Source organism: Mycteria americana, chromosome 3 (assembly GCF_035582795.1).
Source record: "Mycteria americana isolate JAX WOST 10 ecotype Jacksonville Zoo and Gardens chromosome 3, USCA_MyAme_1.0, whole genome shotgun sequence".
In the NCBI taxonomy this organism is placed as follows: Eukaryota; Metazoa; Chordata; class Aves; order Ciconiiformes; family Ciconiidae; genus Mycteria; species Mycteria americana.
The window spans coordinates 114,797,174-114,816,412 of NC_134367.1; the positions used below are offsets into that span (position 1 = coordinate 114,797,174).

The 19,239-nt window shown below is 48.4% G+C and overlaps 1 protein-coding gene across 1 annotated transcript in view; it reads left to right on the forward strand.

Moving 5' to 3' along the window:
* The first annotated feature begins 326 nt into the window (after positions 1-326).
* SYNDIG1 (synapse differentiation inducing 1) overlaps positions 327-19,239 on the forward strand; it is an 83,097-nt gene continuing 64,184 nt past the window's right edge. The window contains exons 1-2 of the mRNA XM_075497466.1: positions 327-449; positions 16,047-16,616. Coding sequence (XP_075353581.1) covers positions 16,137-16,616 — 480 coding nt within the window. The 5' untranslated portion in view covers positions 327-449; positions 16,047-16,136. The remainder of the gene's footprint in view (positions 450-16,046; positions 16,617-19,239) is intronic.

The window sequence follows — 19,239 nt, forward strand, 5'->3', positions numbered from 1 at the left end:
AGCGGAGACCCCCTGGCTGGGAGGAAGGCCCAGGGAGGAGGAGGAGCTGGGGGGGCTGAGAGGGCGGATATTGCCGTCCCCCCCCGGGGGGGGGTTACACACCAGGGGACGTGAGGCTGCTCCTGCTGCAGGAGGAAAGTTGGCCGCGCTGCCACGCAGGGCTGGTTCTCCTGCCTCCCTCCGCCTGCCTCCCTCCCTCTCCCCCTCCTCCTCCTCCTCCTCCTCCTCCCCGCGAGTTGGGCGCACAGTGCAGCCAGGCGGTGCAGGCGGCGCAGCCCCGCCGGCCGCTCGCCCTGCCCGGCCCCCGGCCCCGCTCCCCCGCCGCCCCCGCCGCCGGCATGCTGCCGGGCGCCGCGCCCGGGCGCTGAACCGCCGCCGGCCCGGCAGCACCGCCGCCCCTCCTGCAGCCCCCGGCGGGAGCATCGCGCTGCGGGTCACCTTGCAGGGAGGTGAGTGACCCCCCTCCCCTGCCCTCCGTCCCATCCCCTCCGGGGAGCGATGCACCAAATTCCCCACCCCCCTGTCCTCCGGAGCGGGGCCGCCGGGCACGGAGCGGGGAGGGGGGGTACCGCGGCTCCCGCAGCCGCCGCGGCGGAAAGTCTCCGGGGGGAGCCCCGGGGAGCGCAGGGAGTTGGGGCCGCCCCCGGGCCGGGGCGGCTGGGATCCTGCCCCCGCCAGGCAGCGGGGCGACGCCCGCAGCGGTGCTTCCCCGGTGCCCTGCCGAGAGCCGAAATTAGCACGCCCGGTCTTGCACGGCGCGCCCGGCGGGGGTCAGGGGAGGGATCAGGCTTTTCCAGTGCCGTGGCAAGGTTTGGATTGGGAGCACTGGAAGGGAAACTGTGCGTGGGGTCCTCCTTTTCCCTTCCCCAGGAGGAATCCCCTCCAGCTCACTGTGGCAGAGCATCTTTCCCTCCCAGCACCCGGCCACCCTGCCAGTCCAGGGCAGCCTCTGCCCCGGGAAGGGGAGAGGGGCTGTGCGGGGGTGCACGGCCCCGTGCAGGCTCCGGGGCAGGGCCTGAGCCGGGGGGCAGGCGGCAGGGAGGCTGGGCTCCTTGCAGCCACAGCTGCCCTCTCCCCTCACCACCCTGCTCAAGAGGCGCTGGATTGAATTTCTCTTCCTTCCCATCCTTTAGTTTGCGGGCAGTGACAGCTAAGTTGGAGAGAGGGATGGTTAAGGCGAGGGGACAGGAGTGGTCCCTGCTCTTCAGTGGCAGAGAGGGGTGACCTTGGGTAAGTCCCCCATGCCTGCCCCATCCTTCTGGGTCGGGTATCACTAAAGCATCCCGCAAGGGATCAAGGAGAACCCTTCAGTAGGAAGAGGCTGGCAAACGCATTGAGACCTTTCTGGAATTGGCACTGCAGGAGTGCAAGCCTTCCTGGAACAGGACTGGTAGCGCTCGCTGGTCCAGAGTGCGCTGCAGGAGGAGAGGTGCAAGGGTCTATGCGGGTCTGGCGGAGGTGGTGGGTTTTGTGCCCCCATAAGAACATGGAGGTACCTAGTGGCAGGAGTTGCTCTGGAAAGCAATCTGTTGAACTGTGTCTTCAAAAAAACTGGAGGGGAGGCTGCAGCCTCAGTGTGTAATGAGAGAGAAAGATGCCAAAAAAAAAGATCTAAACTTTCCAGGGAGATTAAATATTCAAATCACAAATAATGATACATTAATCCCTCGTAAACAGGGCATTAACAACAATTAAAAGATGCTTTGATATTCTTAAACCCGAGAAGATGAGTTAACTGGTACTTTCAGGGGAATTATTGTGTATTATAAAATGCAGTCAGAGCAGAGTATGCACTTTTCTACATTCATGTATTTAAATGACTTGCTCTTAATTATAGTTAATGAGCTATCATCTTCAAAGTAGCTGCATTTAGATGCTCTCCATATTAGTTTCAAATTATCTCGCTCCAAAGAATAAGCCACTTCTGATTTTACTGGCCAAGGTGACATTTTATTGGCAGTTTGGTAACTACAGGTCATGCCGGGGTGTACGTAGGATAAATGCATTTGTAGGAATTAAATGAAATTTCCTTTTATTAAGTGGGCAAGCAGACATCTCACACCACTGGTGCCATACGCTCTGGAATAAATCTCACACGCACAGGAAGGCTCTTCGTTATACAAATGCAGATGTAATGCAGTACTAGTGTATATAGGCACCACCACAACACATTTAACTTGATGAAGGCTGCTTTCTGGATTTAAAATGCTTTCACTTCTGAGGATAGTATTAGAGAAAAGGTGCAACATAGTTGGATGTGGTTTTCTGTCTTTCTCTCTGCTGTAAATTCATATCTGCAGACAGCTATAAATGCTTCTGTCCAGGAGAGTTTTTAATACTGCCTATGTGGTTAATAAGATTACATATTGGGACTTCCAAATCTTGTTTTCTTCACTTTGAAGACTCGACTTTTTACAGGTTATTGTTTGTACAGTGCCATTGGGAAGAAATGGAAAAGAATTGCAGAGGTTTAAACGGGAGGAAAATACTCGGTGTGTTCAGTGACTTTGCTTTGACAAATGTGAATAGTGTCTGTGTGTAAGTGTGTGAGTATGTATCTGCTCACGTCTGAATACACATCCTTTGGCTATCAAATCAAATGTTTCTAAATACTCTTTCTCTAGTAAAAGTTGGAAACTACTTTGAGCAATGAGATCACAGCAAAAAGCTTCTCTTCAGATGTAAATGTCTGTGACCCTGAGGATTCAGGTGGACCTGGTCCAACTTGTAGCACCTAAGAATCAAAAGATTTTGTGCTTTGAATTTGGTGTCATAATATCAGAAGAGTGACAAACTCTGGTTATTTTCATTGCACCAGCAAAGACTGCATTTTAAAATAGTGGTGCAGTACATGAGAGGTGTGAGTCCGTGCATGCCTTTAGCACTCCCAGTTTTATATATGGCATCCCTGTAGATGTGTATCTGTGTATATGTATCTATATGAAACCTGAATGTGTGAAGTTCCCTCATTAACCATCCATCCAAATCCATGCTGTGAAGTATTTCTGTCCTTAAGCTCTGAGACTTCAGTTCACTAAGGCACGAGAAGAATGAACTGACTGTTCACATCAAGTTGGCAGGATTCGAGCAGAGGTTTAATGGGGTTTATGTGCTTTGATTGAGTGCTCAGACCCCTTAAAAATCCCCAGGGAGGACGAAGAACTCTGAAATGGTGCTTGCAAATGGATAATTTGCTCGGAAGACAATCATGGCATAATCAAAGAGTTCAGCTCCTTGAGGGGGGACCTGCCCATCCTAGGTCCCACAAGACATCCAGCCTGGTGTCAGGTCCTGCAGGACAGCCGTGCTCAGCATGCTTCTTCAGGACATCTCCCACAGCAGCTGCCTGCTACATGCAATGGCTGATCCAGTCCTCTCCCAGTGCGTGGTGTCCCCACGCCACCCACCCACCTTCCAGTTCCTATTCTTATGCTTTCTGCAACAAAACGATCTCCCTTCTCCCCACTGCATGTGGCTTGCAAGATCGTGGAGGCAATGATAGGCTGCCGGCTAAATGCCTGTGCCTCCCATATAGAGATCTCCTAGGTCCTATGTCCCTTCTCTTCCCAGAGGGAAGAGGTTACACAATTTTTCTTCAGGCTTTGGCAATGCCCTGAATCTAATGGGCCCCATTATTCATTTCAACTCTGATTTCTGCAGGGAGGCATGAGTATAGTGTTAAGAAAGGTCTGTAAAGGTCAATCTACGCCCACTAATGCTGCTTTTCAGCGTTTCCCTACCTGCCCTATATGCTTCCAGCTGCCACTCTAGCTATGCCTAAATCACTTATTCTGTAAGCTTTTGTCCCATAGTGTATTCCTGGCTCTGTAATTCTTCTAGAGCCTGATGAAGGAAGGCTGATTTTATTGCACCAGCAGTGGCTGCTTAATCTAATCATCCTCGCCCTGATGAACTGGCACTAGCAATTTTACAGTATCACAGAATCGTTTTTCTAGCAAAGTGACTTACAACGTTGGGGCGCTTTGCTTGGGGCAGGAGGTATGGAAACCTTCATTTTGCACCAAGTCTGCACCACCAGGCAGTCTTCCTGTTCTGTCCTCTCTTTATTTATCATTGCTGCTTCAGGAATATCTCAAATCCCAGCCTAGAGTGTAGTGTTGGTGTGTTACATACAGAACAAGTGTAAGGCAGGTGTCTTATCCTGCTTTGCTTTCTGCATGCAATGTGGAAACGTGAGTAGAGCCAAATGAGAAGGGTGTATGCAAGAACTGGGCTCTACAGGGGCTTGGCTGCCCATCAGGAATGAGACTTCAGTGAGTTAGTAGGGCCAGTCCTGGAGCCACATCTGGGTCTTTCTGTCTGTGGGCCAGCCTGGTTAGAAACACAGTTAAACAGGGATTTTAGGTCAAAGGGAGGCACTGGAGTCAGCCTGCAGACAGACCAAGAGGACCAGGTGATGCTGTGATGTTGATATTCCTGGGTGAGCCTCTTGGGGTTCATTTAGATGCCCTGTTGTGTGTGGCAGGGATTTTGCCTTGCTGCAAGTTTCTACGGGGCAGAGCATTAGGTAGCTTCTTCTAAGTTGGAGAATTTTAATTCTGTTGCAACATAAGGTATCAACTAAAATTAGGCAGGGGGTTTTGGTGGTAACTTAGTCCTTCCCAGACCTTTAAATCTAGATTGACCCTCAGAAACTATCCAGACTCTGTGGCATAGGGACCAAGAAGACTGAGGCATCGCATCTTTTCACCTGAGAATGCAGCTTGTCTATCAAGTAAACACGCAGCGAAACAAGCAGTTCAGCTGTGCATAAGTTTTCACTCTGCAAAACATGGGTCATGGTTAAATCCACAAGAGCAACAGTTCTGGCCCCAAACTTGTCATGATAAGTCTGGGTCTGAATCAAGTTTTCCCCAGAAGCTGGAGCAGCTCTTGTGCAGAGGCTAGGAGTGCTCTCCACTCCATGCAGGAGAGTCATGGGACTAACTTTGGAAGAAGTTTTTCTCAGTGAGGGCACACTGAACAATTAAGGATGCAATTATACACCCCAGAGAACAGCTGTATTCACTTGCTTTGAAAGTGAAAGGCAGCACAATTTTCTGCTCTTCGAGTTGGCAAACGGATCCTTCAGCCTGACCACACTGCTGAAGGTAGTGACCTGAGCTATTTCATTATGTGTCTCTCCATTTATTATGTCATGAAGGTTTGTTTTATTGTGCTGGACATAATCAGAGGGTTTTACAGAACAGCTTTTTGGGATGGATGGAGGGAGAAGAAATGTCAGCTTAGCCTTCTGTTGGGAGAGAGATGTCTTTTGAAGCAAGAATCACTCCTCATGACTCAATCTCCCCAGTTTGAAACGGGGGTGGGAGGCTCAGAGGGGTATGATGAGGCTGGATATATTTGGGGTTGTCAAATGGTCCTGTTCTGCGGTATCGGGGACCCTCTGAACAGCAGTGCTGCAAAGGACCTGGTGATACAAGCTGGTGCAAAGGCATCCTTTGCTGTGTGTGCTACTGGATGACCAGGCTTAGAGTGGAGGGTACATATTTGCAGCCAGGAGAGAAGGAAAAGGCATGAGAGAAGCATGTGTTGGGCATGTGCACAAAAGGCTTTGCTCACGTGGAGATGCAGAGTTAGGACAGGATCCATGTGTTTTATAGGTTCGCACTGAGCTCACCAGCCACCTGGTCAAGGCTCATTCATAGCGGTCACCTGTCCAGATGCAGTTAGGTAGCTGATAATAGCTTTCTGACACCGAGCTTTCCCTAATTCATAGAGTCACAGAATCATAGAATGGTTTGGGTTGGAAGGGACCTTAAAGATCATCTAGTTCCACCTCCCCGCCATGGGCAGGGACACCTTCCACTAGACCAGGTTGCTCAAAGCCCCATCCAACCTGGCCTGGAACACTTCCAGGGATGGGGCATCCACAGCTTCTCTGGGCAATGTGTACCAGCGCCTCACCACCCTCATAGTGAAGAATTTCTTCCTTCTATCTAATCTAAATCTGCCCTTTTTAGTTTAAAGCCATTACCCCTTGTCCTATCACTACATGCCCTTGTAAAAAGTCCCTCTCCTGCTTTCTTGTAGGCCCCCTTCAGGTACTGGAAGGCTGCTATAAGGTCTCCCCAGAACCTTCTCCTCTGCAGGCTGAACAACCCCAGCTCTCTCAGCCTGTCTTCATAGGAGAGATTCTCCAGCCCTCTGATCATCTTCATGGCCCTCCTCTGGACTTGCTCCAACAAGTCTATGTCCTTCTTATGTTGGGGGCCCCAGAGCTGAACGCAGCGCTCCAGGTGGGGTCTCACCAGGGCAGAGCAGCGGGGGAGAATCACCTCCCTTGACCTGCTGGTCACGCTTCTTTTGATGCAGCCCACGATATGGTTGGCTTTCTGGGCTACAAGCACACATTGCTGGGTCATGGTGAGCTTCTCATTAACCAACACCCCCAAGTCCTTCTCCTCAGGCCTGCTCTCAATCCATTCTCCGCCAAGCCTGTATTTCTGCTTGGGATTGTCCTGACCCATGTGCAGGACCTTGCAGTTGGCCTTGTTGAACTTCATGAGGTTTGCACGGGCCCACCTCTCAAGCCTGTCAAGGTCCCTCTGGATGGTGTCCCTTTCCTCCAGCATGTTGACCACACCACACAGCTTGGTGTCATTGGCAAACTTGCTGAGGGCGCACTCAATCCCACTGTCCATGTCCCCAACAAAGATGTTAAACAGCACCGGTCCCAATACCGACCCCTAAGGAATGCCACTCGTCACTGGTCTCCACTTGGACATCGAGCCATTGACCACAACTCTTTGAGTGCAACCATGCAGCCAATTCCTTATCCACCGAGTGGTCCATCTGTCAAATCCATGTCTCTCCAATTTAAAGACAAAGATGTCGTGCGGGACAACGTCAAATGCTTTGCACAAGTCCAGGTAGATGACGTCAGTTGCTCTTCCCTTATCCACCAACGCTGTAACCCCATCGTAGAAGGCCACCAAATTTGTCAGGCACGATTTTCCCTTAGTGAAGCCATGTTGGCTGTCACCAATCACCTCCTTATTTTCCATGTGCCTTAGCATAGTTTCCAGGAGGATCTGCTCCATGATCTTACTGGGCACAGAGGTGAGACTGACTGGCCTGTAGTTCCCCGGCTCTTCCTTTTTTCCCTTTTTAAAAATAGGGGTTATGTTTCCCCTTTTCCAGTCAGTGGGAACTTCACTGGACTGCCATGCAACTTCTCAAATATGGTGGATAGTGGCTTAGCAACTTCATCTGCCAGTTCCCTCAGGACCTGCAGATGCATCTTACCAGGTTCCATGGACTTCTGCACCTTCAGGTTCCTTAGATAGTCTCGAACCTGATTTTCTCCTACAGTGGGTGGTCCTTCATTCTCCCAGTCCCTGCCTTTGCCTTCTGTGACTTAGGCGGTGTGGCTAGAGTACTTGCCAGTGAAGACCGAAGCAAAAAAGTTGTTGAGTACCTCAGCCTTCTCATATCCTGGGTAACCAGGTCTCCCATTTCCCTTCAGAAAGGGCCCACATTTTCCCTAGTCTTCCTTTTATCACTGACGTACGCATAGAAGCTTTTCTTGTTTCCCTTGACATCCCTAGCCAGATTTAATTCTACCAGGGCTTTCGTTCTCCTAACCTGATCCCTGGCTGCTTGGAAAATTTCTCTGTATTCCTCCCAGGCTACCTGTCCTTGCTTCCACCCTCTGTAGGCTTCCTTTTTGTGTTTGAGTTTGTGCAGGAGCTCCTTGTTCATCCATGCAGGCCTCCTGGCATTTTTGCCTGACTTCCTCTTTGTTGGGATGCATGGCTCCTGAGCTGGGAGGAGGTGATCCTTGAATATCAACCAGCTTTATGGGCCCCTCTTCCCCCCAGAGCTTTATCCCATGGTACTCTACCAAGCAGATGCATGAAGAGGCCAAAGTCTGCTCTCCTGAAGTCCCGGGTAGTGAGCTTGCTGTGCTCCCTCCTTGCTGCCCTAAGGGTCTTGAACTCCACCATTTCATGGTGGCTGCAGCCAAGGCTGCCCTTGAGCTTCACATTCCCCAGCAGCCCCTCCTTGCTGGTGAGAACAAGATTGCATTGGTGAAATGAATTTCTCGCTTAAAAAGGCACAGAGCCTGATTTTTGACTGCTTTCACTTTGCAAAGGAATCGCCCTAAGTTGTACAGATGGCAAGGTGTTCTTATACTGGTGCCTTCCACAACAGGCAGGGTTATTTACATTACAGACAAGTGCTGTTATTCAGGTCAGTTATTTATTAGCTGGAAAGTGCAGTTTTGCTGTCAAATGAAAAAAGTTGTGAATTTGGACTGAACTTAGCAAAGAGTCGAGGCTGTCAAAATTAGTCGGGAAGGAGGATTGCTGGAAAAGCCTGAATGTGTAATTTTTTTATTAGAGGCAACTCGAGGCAAATTGAACTAAAAGCCAGTTTGTTCAATTAAAAAGAAATAAATGAAACATTACATTTCATTTTGACTCAGGCAAGATGCTTCCATCTGCTCAAAAGGAAATATTTTGTTGCAGGGATAACATTTTATGTTTTAAGTTAATACAAGGTAATTCCTCCTTTCTCCCTGCCATTCTTTGGTTCAGCTACTGAATCAAACAATCAATTATTCAGGCAGATATAATATGCATATGGTAATTGTTTCCACATTTAAATGTACCTCTGGACAGGCAATCAAGAGACCTGGATGTTATTTCCAGCTCTGCTACTGTGTCTGGTGTGACCTTGGGCATTTCACTGTACTCTGAGTCCCTCCTTTTCAGGGCAGGACAGGCCCATGTCTCTCAGTGGATTTGCTGCATCTTGGTAATACTAAAATAGCATGGAGGTCTTTTTACTTCCACTGTTAGCAATTAAACATTTAGCTATCACTAATGCATGCATTCCTAATTCTCCCAGGGTGAGTTAGTTGCATTGCCTTATGAAACTCCCTGTAGTTTATTTAATAGGTCAAAAGGAATTTCAGCCGCTGAATAGCAGCGTTCCCTTAAAACAAAACCTATTTTAATGAGCCCAGCTAAATCAAAGAAGAAAAATACAAGTGGGAAAGGTTTTTTCCTTCCTTTCCTTAAATATTTCATTTTGTAATCAGCTCTCCAGGTCCATACATTGCCTGTGATTTCTCTCAAGCAAAAGGTCCATATGTGTTTTTGCAATTTCTAAATGTTTGAAATACCTTAAACCATGTTGAAGCCTATTGCATTATGCATTAAAAACTCCCTCATACCTGAAAGTTTGCGCCAGGAAACCTGCAGCCTCCAAACCTCTCACAGTGTGGTTTTTATCAGGGTATTGCCATTTGGCTTGCTTGCTCTTCAGGGAGAGCTTACTTCTCTCTGCTTTCTGTGTGCTGGCAGTGGGGGAACCAGCATCAAACCCAGCAGCACTTTGTTGAATCTGGTAGTTGTGAGGCTGCATCAGTTTCTGCTGGTGGCACAGCCCTGCAAAGGGTGGTTGTTGTTCCTTCTTGCCATGCTGGCATTAGATTTAGAGTCACTGAGGGGCTGGCAGAAGGATCTGGGAGCAGTGAATGTCTTCTTGGGAGCACGGGAGACAGGTGGGAATCTGTTAGGAGCAGAGAGATTTGGATCATAGGGTAACTCAAGTTGAAGGAACCTCAGGAGGTCTCTAGTCCGATCTCACGGTCAAAACAGGGTCAACTATGGGGTCACACCAGGTTGCTCAGAGCTTCATCCAGTTGGGTCTTAAAAACCTCCAAGGATGGAGACTGCACAACCTCCCTGGGCAACCTTTTCCAATGCTTGACTGTCTTCATGGGGAAGAGATTTCCCCTTATATCCAAGACCCCCACGCAGAGGCACATGAGGTCTTTGAGCCCTTTTTCTCCTGGCTGATGCTCTGCAAGATCTGCAGGGAATGGCAGTGGGTACAGCCATGAGCCTTGATAGCGGATGGGGACTGCCTTCAGCCTCACCATGGCTTGCCTTCCTCTCCAAGTTTTCCTGCCAATAAACCAGGCCTTTGGGCTGGTGATGTCTGGTCTGCCTGGATGAATGTCTTTCTGATCTGTTGTGAAGAAAGGGCTGGGGCTTTTCAGCCATAGCCTGGTATTTCAGAGGTAACTGAATTGCTTGTTCACACAGGTCTTTTGGTACCTGGCAGGGGTCTCCAAGAGGCTGAAACATCCCGAGGCTGTGCTACAGCTGTGCAAAGGGGAGAGACCCATGGAGGCAGGAGGTCAACTGTGACCTGCCGGGTCACAGAAGAGTGAAGGCGATTTGGGACGGTGGGCAGTAGCAGAGCTGGCTTCTGCTCCTTGTCTGCCAGAGCCCCGGGCACAGCTGTTTAGCTGTTCTCTCCGTGCCCTCTCTACAGCTTGCATTTCTCTGCCTCACACCCTTTGCTTAATTAGTTTGTCAGCCACTGTCATTATAGCAGGAGTCTGCAGAACACCCAGCAGAGCGTAGCTCTCATTGCAGCTACCGTAGCCGGGCCCTCCTGTAACACAAGTGATAGCTTAATAAAGCACAGCATTGCAGACTAAATATCTTGGCACTGGTTGCAGCTTCTTATTAAAATAAGAAAGAGAGAGAAAAAAAGAAATGCAAGAAGTTGGAAAGAATAAAGATTATAATAACTAATGGCTTCACTTTTAATACTAGAGACCTGGGTAAAAATGTCTAATCCCCAAGGTAAAAATTAGATTGAAGTTTGATGTACTATTTGTCAATAGCTTGAACTTGGTTTTCCCTTCTGGTTCCAGCCTCAAGTCTGACAATGCAGAATTATTTCTGCTCAGCCTGAGTACCAGTGAGTGATTTGTGGTGAGAAACTGTGCGAAGACAAATGAAACCTGAATCAAACCAGTTAAATTAACTCTGCATCTTGGAGCAGACTGAACAGCTCTCTTATTTAAGGGGCTCTGATGAGTTTCATTTTCCTGTCAGCATCATTCTGAAACCTCACTGCGGTCCTAGGTAATGAGAGTGGCTCTTTTTCGCTTTGAGTGTTGGCTCCCTGCAGAGAAGGCATCCTCCAGTTGCCTCAGGTGGTCTATCAGAGGTATCTGCCCAGTCGTGCTGCCATCCGGGATCCTCTGGGCTGCAGTTTGACCTGGAAACTTGGGCAATCTTAATTTTAGGACCTGCCTGTGAGTCTCAAACATGTGAGCCTGGCGTGGGTCAGGTCCGTGAAAGCCCTTAATGAAAGGATGGTCACTGAATCCGCCTCCAAGGAGTCCCTGCAGGCAGGATACAGGCTCTGAGCCATTGCATAAGCACTTGCTGCCTTTTGCGCCTAAGCGTCGCTCATGGCCACGTGCCACTGTCGGTTGCTCCTCCGTCTGAACTTGGGGGACTCATTTCACCTGCTTCACTCATCTGAAGGTTAGTATTAAGCTGAGAGGGTCTCCCCTGCATTTTATAGGGGTATTGTTACTCCAGAGGGAGACTGAGCCCACTGGTCCTGTGCACCTTGCATAACTGCAATTAATTTCTCCCAAGAAACATCCTCGGGTGTCTGTAGTAGGTGAAATGAAGTCCAGCCTTTGAGTCTAATTCGCCCACCAACACCAAGGTAGCAGCAGGTTACAAAGGCCTTGGAAATTTGATTTAACTCTCTTCAGACAGTGGTTGGGAAGAGAAAAGCCCAGGGGAGGTTCTTTTTTATCCGTGAGGATGTGAAGTTTCATTTGTGGCTGACAACACTCTTAATCCTGCCTTTTTATTGATGAAGAATCTCTGAGTACCTCAACTGTTTCTCAGTTTCCCTAGACAGCAATTGACCTTGTTTCAGCTATGCATCAAAATGCACTGGCAATCAAGGTGCTATTGATTTAAACCTAATGGCCAGCCACTCAGGAATTTCACCCGGAAAAGAAAAATCAATGCCACATTATATTATTATTATTATTAATAATAATAATAATAATAATAATAATAATTTCTGTTAAGATATTATAATGAAAAGGCATAAGAGTCTCGCCAGCTCCTTACCATTAAGTGATACACTTGCAGGGCCAAGAATATTGGGTCAGGCTCTGGTAAGGTAGCCAGCCAGCTACAGATTGAAATGACTCTAGGGTTAAACAATTTTCCTTGATTGCATGCTGCCATCCGCATCTCTCTCTGCTGACCTTCCCTGAGGCATGCAAGCTGCACTGCTATATGGGACTCCGGAAAGGATGTCCTGAGCAATGCATTAGCCCTATTACTGGAGGAGCTCTGTGTGGGAAGGATGCTCCCTGTCTTGTCCTTGCCTCATTTCGGATGTTTTCTTCCCCTCCTCCCCTATCCCAAGGGGAAAGTGTCACTCAGAATCTGCAAGATTGGTTTACAAGACTGGTTTAAATGCACAGCAGGTAAGCACTGGCCAGATAGATGCTTAGATCCATGGCAGGACTGAGCAACACCACGGACTCCCTCCTGTCTAGTGAGTGAGGCATGCCAGGATCCATCCTGTCACCCATAGGCTGAATGGTCCAACACTGACTGTGTCCATGCTGCTAAACTCTCTTACCTGCCAAAACAAGGTGGTTTTCCCCTTTGGGCTTCTCAGGAGCATGCATGGCACTTATTTACTGCAGCATAGGTATTGTCTGGGAGAGGGCACAGGCTGAAGCCAGGCTATGGGGTGTGCTAACACTTTGCTGGTGTGGGTGATTAGGGAGGATGCTTGAGCCTGTAATGTAGTTGTTCGCAGTTCCTTGGGATGGTAGAGATATCAGCCATAGCCAAAGCCATTATGAGCAGTCCTGGTTTAGGTCTTTTGCAGAATCTTATCTGTCAGCACTCCACATGCTTTGGAACCAAATCACCTTTTGAAATGATGTTGAGTCTCAGGCCTCCTTTTAATCAGCCAAATGGACTTGGCTCCTGCATCACATAAGCTGATGAACACTGAGGAGCAAGGGATGGTGTGGGGCAGTCCTGACTCCTGACACACCGACATCCCAGTGACATTCTGAAGTGCTCCCGGGTCTCAGGTCACTAAGGGGTACTAAAGCATTTTCCCCTGTGGCCTCTGCTTACTTTTCTCCTCTTGTTGCTGAGGAGTGTGAGAAGAACTGAAGGATGGTTTTAATGTCCCATGATTTTGGAGTGTCCCCATGCGAGTCAACTTTAAAAAGATGGGAGTGACCCTTCCTCATAATCCATCCCTTTCAAGATGACCACCTAAAACTGCATCAGGAACACGTACCGATCTGTATACCACCTACCTCTGGTGTCGCTGTGCCTGTAGAGCCTCATTTGCACCCATTCAAAGTGAGCATTTTCCATGAAGACAGTACAGCTGTCAGAGGACTGCCTGGAGTGAGACCTGGGTTTCCAGAGCCAAGCATTATCTGGATGATAGGTGAGTGCAGAGACAACGTGAAGGGAATCTGACAGCGCAGCTTGAAGGCACATGATAAAGATGCCTTAAAACGGCATTTTCCTGAGTGCTGCTCAAGCCAGACAATACCCATTTGTTGGAATGATGTGACTGCATGGAGGTGCGAGGCCTGACCCAAGCTTTGCTGCAGCCATTGATGCAGTGACCAACTATTGACCTCTTCATCCATTTTCCTGGGAGGGGACCTGTTTGATTTGTGCATCTTCTTCCAGTTTCTACTACATCTGTGGCATATTTCTGCTGACCATTTCAGTTTGCTTGGACAAACGACAGGACTAAGAATGCTTGTGAGATGGTTTACAGTTTTGGGTGAAGTTTCTCTGGCTTCAGTGGGGCTGATGGTTGGTGACACACGTCAGGGAGCCTTGCTCATTTTTCAAGCCAGCTCAGGGGGAACTGAGCAAAGTCTCCTGACAACTTACTCTTCAATTGCTGAGTTTTTCTCAGCTTCTGCCTGTGGTGATGTACTTTTCATTTTGTTTCTTTGGGAGTGGTGGGAGGAAAAATGGGAAGCTTTGTGGGCAAGCTGTTGGAGGCACAGCAGAATGATCTCCTAAACAAGTGGTCCCACCCAACCTGGGTAAAGCAGCGGGTGCTCCCCAACTGAGGTTGTGACTGGGTCCCACCCAGCCTCTGAAGCCTCCTAAACAGCAAAATTGGGACAGCTTAGCAGCCCACAGGAGATCTTGCAGGTTGCCAGTGCTCAGTGGGGAGTGGCAGATGAAAGATTGTTGTTTTGCAAGCACCAGTCCTAAGGCAAATGTCAACATGTTGGCCTCCTAACCCACTCTTGCCTGCTGAACATTGCTTGCTTCCTCCAAAAGCAGCTCCACCTCACACCAATACATCTGTGCTGACATAGGCTGATGTTACCCCACCGGGAGCGGGAAGAGGGCATGGTCCTCTGTTCATTGAGCACAGGCATGGTTGCATATTGAAATGAGTTTTCCTTGAAAAGGCAGGGCACCTGCTCTCGGTCTTATCTGCTGCAAAGGGATTGAGGGCTTTGGGACTAATTCTTTGGTGAAAGTGAGTCCAAGCTTCCAAGCTAATCTGCAAATTGGTTTAATTTTGCCAGCAGGTTCCCAAGGCTTGGGGCTGAGAGCCATATAGTGTAAATTCCAGGGGATCCCACTGTGGTGTATTTTCACTTGTGTAGCTTTCCTGCCAGTTCACTTAGGACAAGCACTGAACTATTTGACAACACAATAAAATGTGTTAAAATGACAACAAAATAAAGTAACACGTTTTCTACATGTTAAACCAAGTGCTGTGAATGCAAACATTGCAGCATACTTAGTTAAGCTCTCTTGTATGTTAAACAAGTTTCTTGCTTCATTTGTAGTGTAAGAACAGAAGACCAGCTCTTAGCAATGGTTTAAATATCTCTTGCAAGCCAAAAGGGAGACTGCAGATGTTTGTAGTCTGGAGTTATTCAGAGGAAATAAAATTAGGCTTTTGCTAGCCATTGCTCTGTTAGAGGACCTCTGATATAAAAGGGAAATAGAGAGAAAGCATCAAGTAAAAATAATACGTATGTATGTGTGTTTCTATGTGTAATTGTTGTTTTCCTCCAGGCAGCACACTGGGGACAGGTAATCCTACCTTAAGAATTTGCCCTTAGAGGATCTAATATGAAGCTCTTTGAAGTCAGGAGCATTTCTGTGATTTCTATGGTCAGGCCCAGAAACAAAACCCTGAGCTCATGGTTGCTGTGGCGGATCCATCTGTATTTCAAAAAGCACTTTCCTTTGGCGGCACCTGAGCAAAACTGGTGTCCTGGTGAGAAAGTGTTTGGGCTGGGAAAAAAGTACTTTTAGCCTTCTGAACTGTCCCTTTGATTTCTCACACCTTAGTGCAACCCACACAAAACAGAGCCAGGCTGGTGGTCTGGTGAGACAGAGGACGGCTGTTGTTCCTGTGCAGAAGGAGACAGCCAGCTCCTGGGGCTCAAGCGACTTGCCGCCATGTTTCCAGGTGAACCTGGATGGGGATGATCATGCTGACAAGCCCCATCACAGCCCTTCAGTCTGTCACCCCGGGGCAGCCTCGGAGGCATCGGAAGAAGTAGGGCACCCAGGGCAACACAGGGGATTTGAGACCCGGTCCGGAGGAGTTTCAATTCCTCTGGGTCAGATCTGATCTTGCCTTCAGGTGGTGTTTTTTCAGTTGATTTGAAGAGCGCTGCCTGCTTCTTTTCCTTCGGCTGGGTTTTCAAAGGGTAGTAGCGTGCTTGCCAAGGGTGAAGGTTGGCTGCAGAGACTGGCAGCTGAACACACCAGCTGCCTGCCCTTCGCAATTGCAGATTTCTGGCAACTGAAAATGGTTCTTTTATCTTTGGGTTTTTTCCCCATCTCTCTTATCAGAGTGTTTAGAGGAAAGGGACATTGTCTCCAGAATGACAGTGGTGTACCTGTGGGACGATGGAGGAGGCATCATAGCCCTTCTCTGATGGGGCCCACCATTACCAAGACATCTCAGGAAGTCCTCTGTCACCACACATTGTCATCTGCTCCTGTTCACCCCACGGATTTGGGGTGGGTTTTTTTGCCTCTCCAAGTGGGGATATATTTGGAGAGCTAGGGCAGGATGTGCGCATATGTGGGGCTGTATTTCCTCATGAGGTGATACCAAAGACAAGCTGATTTGGGTGCCTTGATATGTTATTCACTGCCTTTGTCCTCACCTTGGTATCCGTTTCCTTTCTTCATCAGGAAAATGGAAGCCACTGCCCCAGTGTGACCTGTCACTAAGGTACAACAAAATAAAGACCACCCGTCCCACTCCCTCAGACGCCTCCCAGTATGGATGGCTTGGTTGAGCAGAACAGCGTGCTAATGCACAATAAGATTGCTGAAGCCGGAAAAAGGAATGGTTTAATAAATACAAGGAACTTAGTGGCAGAGAGCCGAGATGGTCTGGTCTCTGTGTACCCAACCCCCCAGTACCAGAGCCACCGAGCGGGCAGCCTTTCCTCTCTGAGCTGCCTGGAGAATGGCAGGAATGACCCTGTGCAGCAGCTCCTGGACCCCAACATGCTGCAGCAGACAGTGGAGTCTCACTACCGGCCCAACATCATCCTCTACTCGGAGAACGTGCTGCGCTCGTGGGGCGAAAGCATTGGCTCAGAGTGCTGTGAAACTACCTTCATTGAGGACCGCTCTCCCACCAAAGACAGCCTGGAGTACCCGGACAGCAAGTTCATCGATCTCTCGGCGGATGACATCAAGATTCACACCCTCTCCTATGATGTGGAGGAAGAGGAGGATTTCCAGGAGCTAGAGGTCAGATGTCTTTTGCGTATGTGGGGAAGGCTGGGGGGAGGAGGGCATATTTGGGGTTAAGTGTAGAGCCTCCAAGATCTGGTCTGCAGGGGATCAGCTGCTTTGGAAGCTGGTCTGCATGGGGTCAGCTGTATCAGTCTCTCCTCCGGCCAGGACAGTGAGCGATCGCTCATCTTTATTTGTTGCGTAAAGTCCTAACTCTGTGCATACAAATGGCAAAATTCCCACTGCCCTAACGGAGATCAGCATTTCCTCCCTGCCTCTGAATGGGCTGGTCAGAAACTGAAGAAGACCCATGTGCTTAAATGCTGTGTAAGGTCGGGGCCAGGAGCTTCTGTCCATGTACATGGAGCTTGTCTTACTCGGCAGGCCAACATCATCTCTTACTTTCTCCTGACTTGAGCTGGACATAAAGCAGATTGTTTTGCATACTGGCTCAAACACGAAACATTTCTGTCTCCAAATGAACACAAATCAGAAGTCTTTGGGTTTCAAGCGGCAATGAATCCCGTGCCTCTGAAATAAAAGATTTTTTTCTGATGGAGTGAAACGCTTCATTAGATCCCAAATGCAATGTTTTCTTTTAGGTTCTCATGCTTGATTGATAGCTCATAGTAAAGTAAGATACATTTTGTTCTCCAAATGGGGCAAACTGTGGAAATCAACTTCATTCTTTCTTAAATGATGCATTTTTTACTTTAAAAATTCTTTTTGGGTTTGGCTGAAACCAGCTGCCCAAGCGTGGCACAGATTTGTGTTTGCCAGTGTGTGTGGGAATGGAGGGTGTGCATAATGCTGCTGATCCCAAAACTTTCTGCAGCATTGGTCACAGACTCCTAACCTAGCAAAGACTGTTTGGCTGTCTGGAGCAAAGCCATAGCTTCAACTTGAATGTCCAAGTTGAGATCGAGAGACTACTTGCTCTTGTTTCTCTGTTGCAGGGGTTTTCTCCACTGAGACCTAACAAGTCCTAAAACTTCTATTTTCACCTCCTGTAATACCAGTGTCTCACCCTGTGATCAGCATAGGGGCAACACAACAAGAGCCTGACTTCTCTTTTATTCTCTTTTCTCTCTGTATTGATAAGGTAGGAAGAGAGATGTGTTTTTCTCAGTGTGTGCCAGTAATGCCGTATTCAATGCCTCCGCAGGGAGACAAAAAGTTTCTCTCTGAGGCATGTGAGGGTGTTAGCTCAAATCACACCCTTCTACAGCATTTCAAAATTGGCTGTGGGAAGTCTCATTTTCTTAATCAAAACAAAATCCCTAGTTGCTGCCTTTTTGCCCTAGTTTCTCTCATGCAGTAGTGAGGCAAGTGACTGCAGCAGGCATGTAATTGCCTAATGGTGTTATTGACACGTCTGGCCTGACATTTAGGCAGCAAAAAAAAAAGTCTCCCTCTTTGCAATCCAAATCCAGGAAGACCTTCTTTAGCCAACTGTTGGAGAATAGGCTAAAAAAGGCTGGGAAAATAAGCAGGACAAGGAAAAAATGTTTCATACAAAAAATCTTTTCCCTTTTCTTGGTGGAATTTTTAAGCTGCCTTTGCAATGCATGGCCCTCGATCTGGGTGTCTCTTCAAAGTGGTACTGTAGGAGTTTGATCAGCTTTTCATAGAGAATATTTGTTTCTAGAAAACCACCTGTAAAACAAGGTCTGAGGAGAGTGACTTCATCCTTCCCCTCCTCAGATCCCAAGGGGAGAAAGGAGAGAGTCTTTGCAAATTTTGGTACCATGCTGTGACAGTTTGTGCATCATTTTCCCTGGGTCCTCCTTCTTCCTGACCTATTTCTCTGGCCTGTAGCCTCCTGAGGTCACACGCGTCCCTTCTTAAATAGGTGTTGTACTGCATCCGGCACCATGGATTCCCAGCCTCACTTAACCCTGCGGGATGTTACTGTGCAGAGAGTAGACAGAGAGTAAACAGAGAGATGTATGGACAGCTATCCTGACCTACACGTACAAAGTGCTCAGAAGAGGACGACATTCACAAAGTATACACCGATGCATCTTCCTCTCTTCTGTATCAGGGTTTCTTCTCCAGCAGGAGAATGGAGCAAAGGAGGAGAAAATGAGGCAAGGTCTGGGGAAGGACCTGCCTGCCTGGAAATGTGCATTGCTAGAATTGCTAGAAGCTTCTGTTTCTAGCCCAGTGTCAGTCTCCATCGCTGTGCTACTTGGCCAAACCAGTGCAGCGCTGTGATTTTCACACTTGTCCATGAACCAGACCCAAATGACCAACCTGCTGAGCAGCTGCACTCAGCACAAGGGGTCTCAGCATGGGGAGTAACTTCCATCCCAGAAAGGTCCAAATTCTGCAGATGCAGCCGGTCATGCAGAAAGATGGGGAGGAGAGGAGAGATGCATTTGACAGCACAAGACCAGCAAAAAAGGTGACTGCTGTGTTGTGTTCTTCTGGTTCCCATGTGGACAGATGCTGTGTCTATGTGGCCAGATGCATGAGGGCCTCCTGGGCTTGGCTAGTACAGAAGTTCGTTAGAGACATAGCTTGACGTGTTGAGACTCCAGGAATGGAAGAAAAGTATTTGAGGACAGCAGTCACTGAGTAGGGGAATGAACCATGCCAGATTGTTAACTACATAAAAACTTGCCTATCTGTCCAA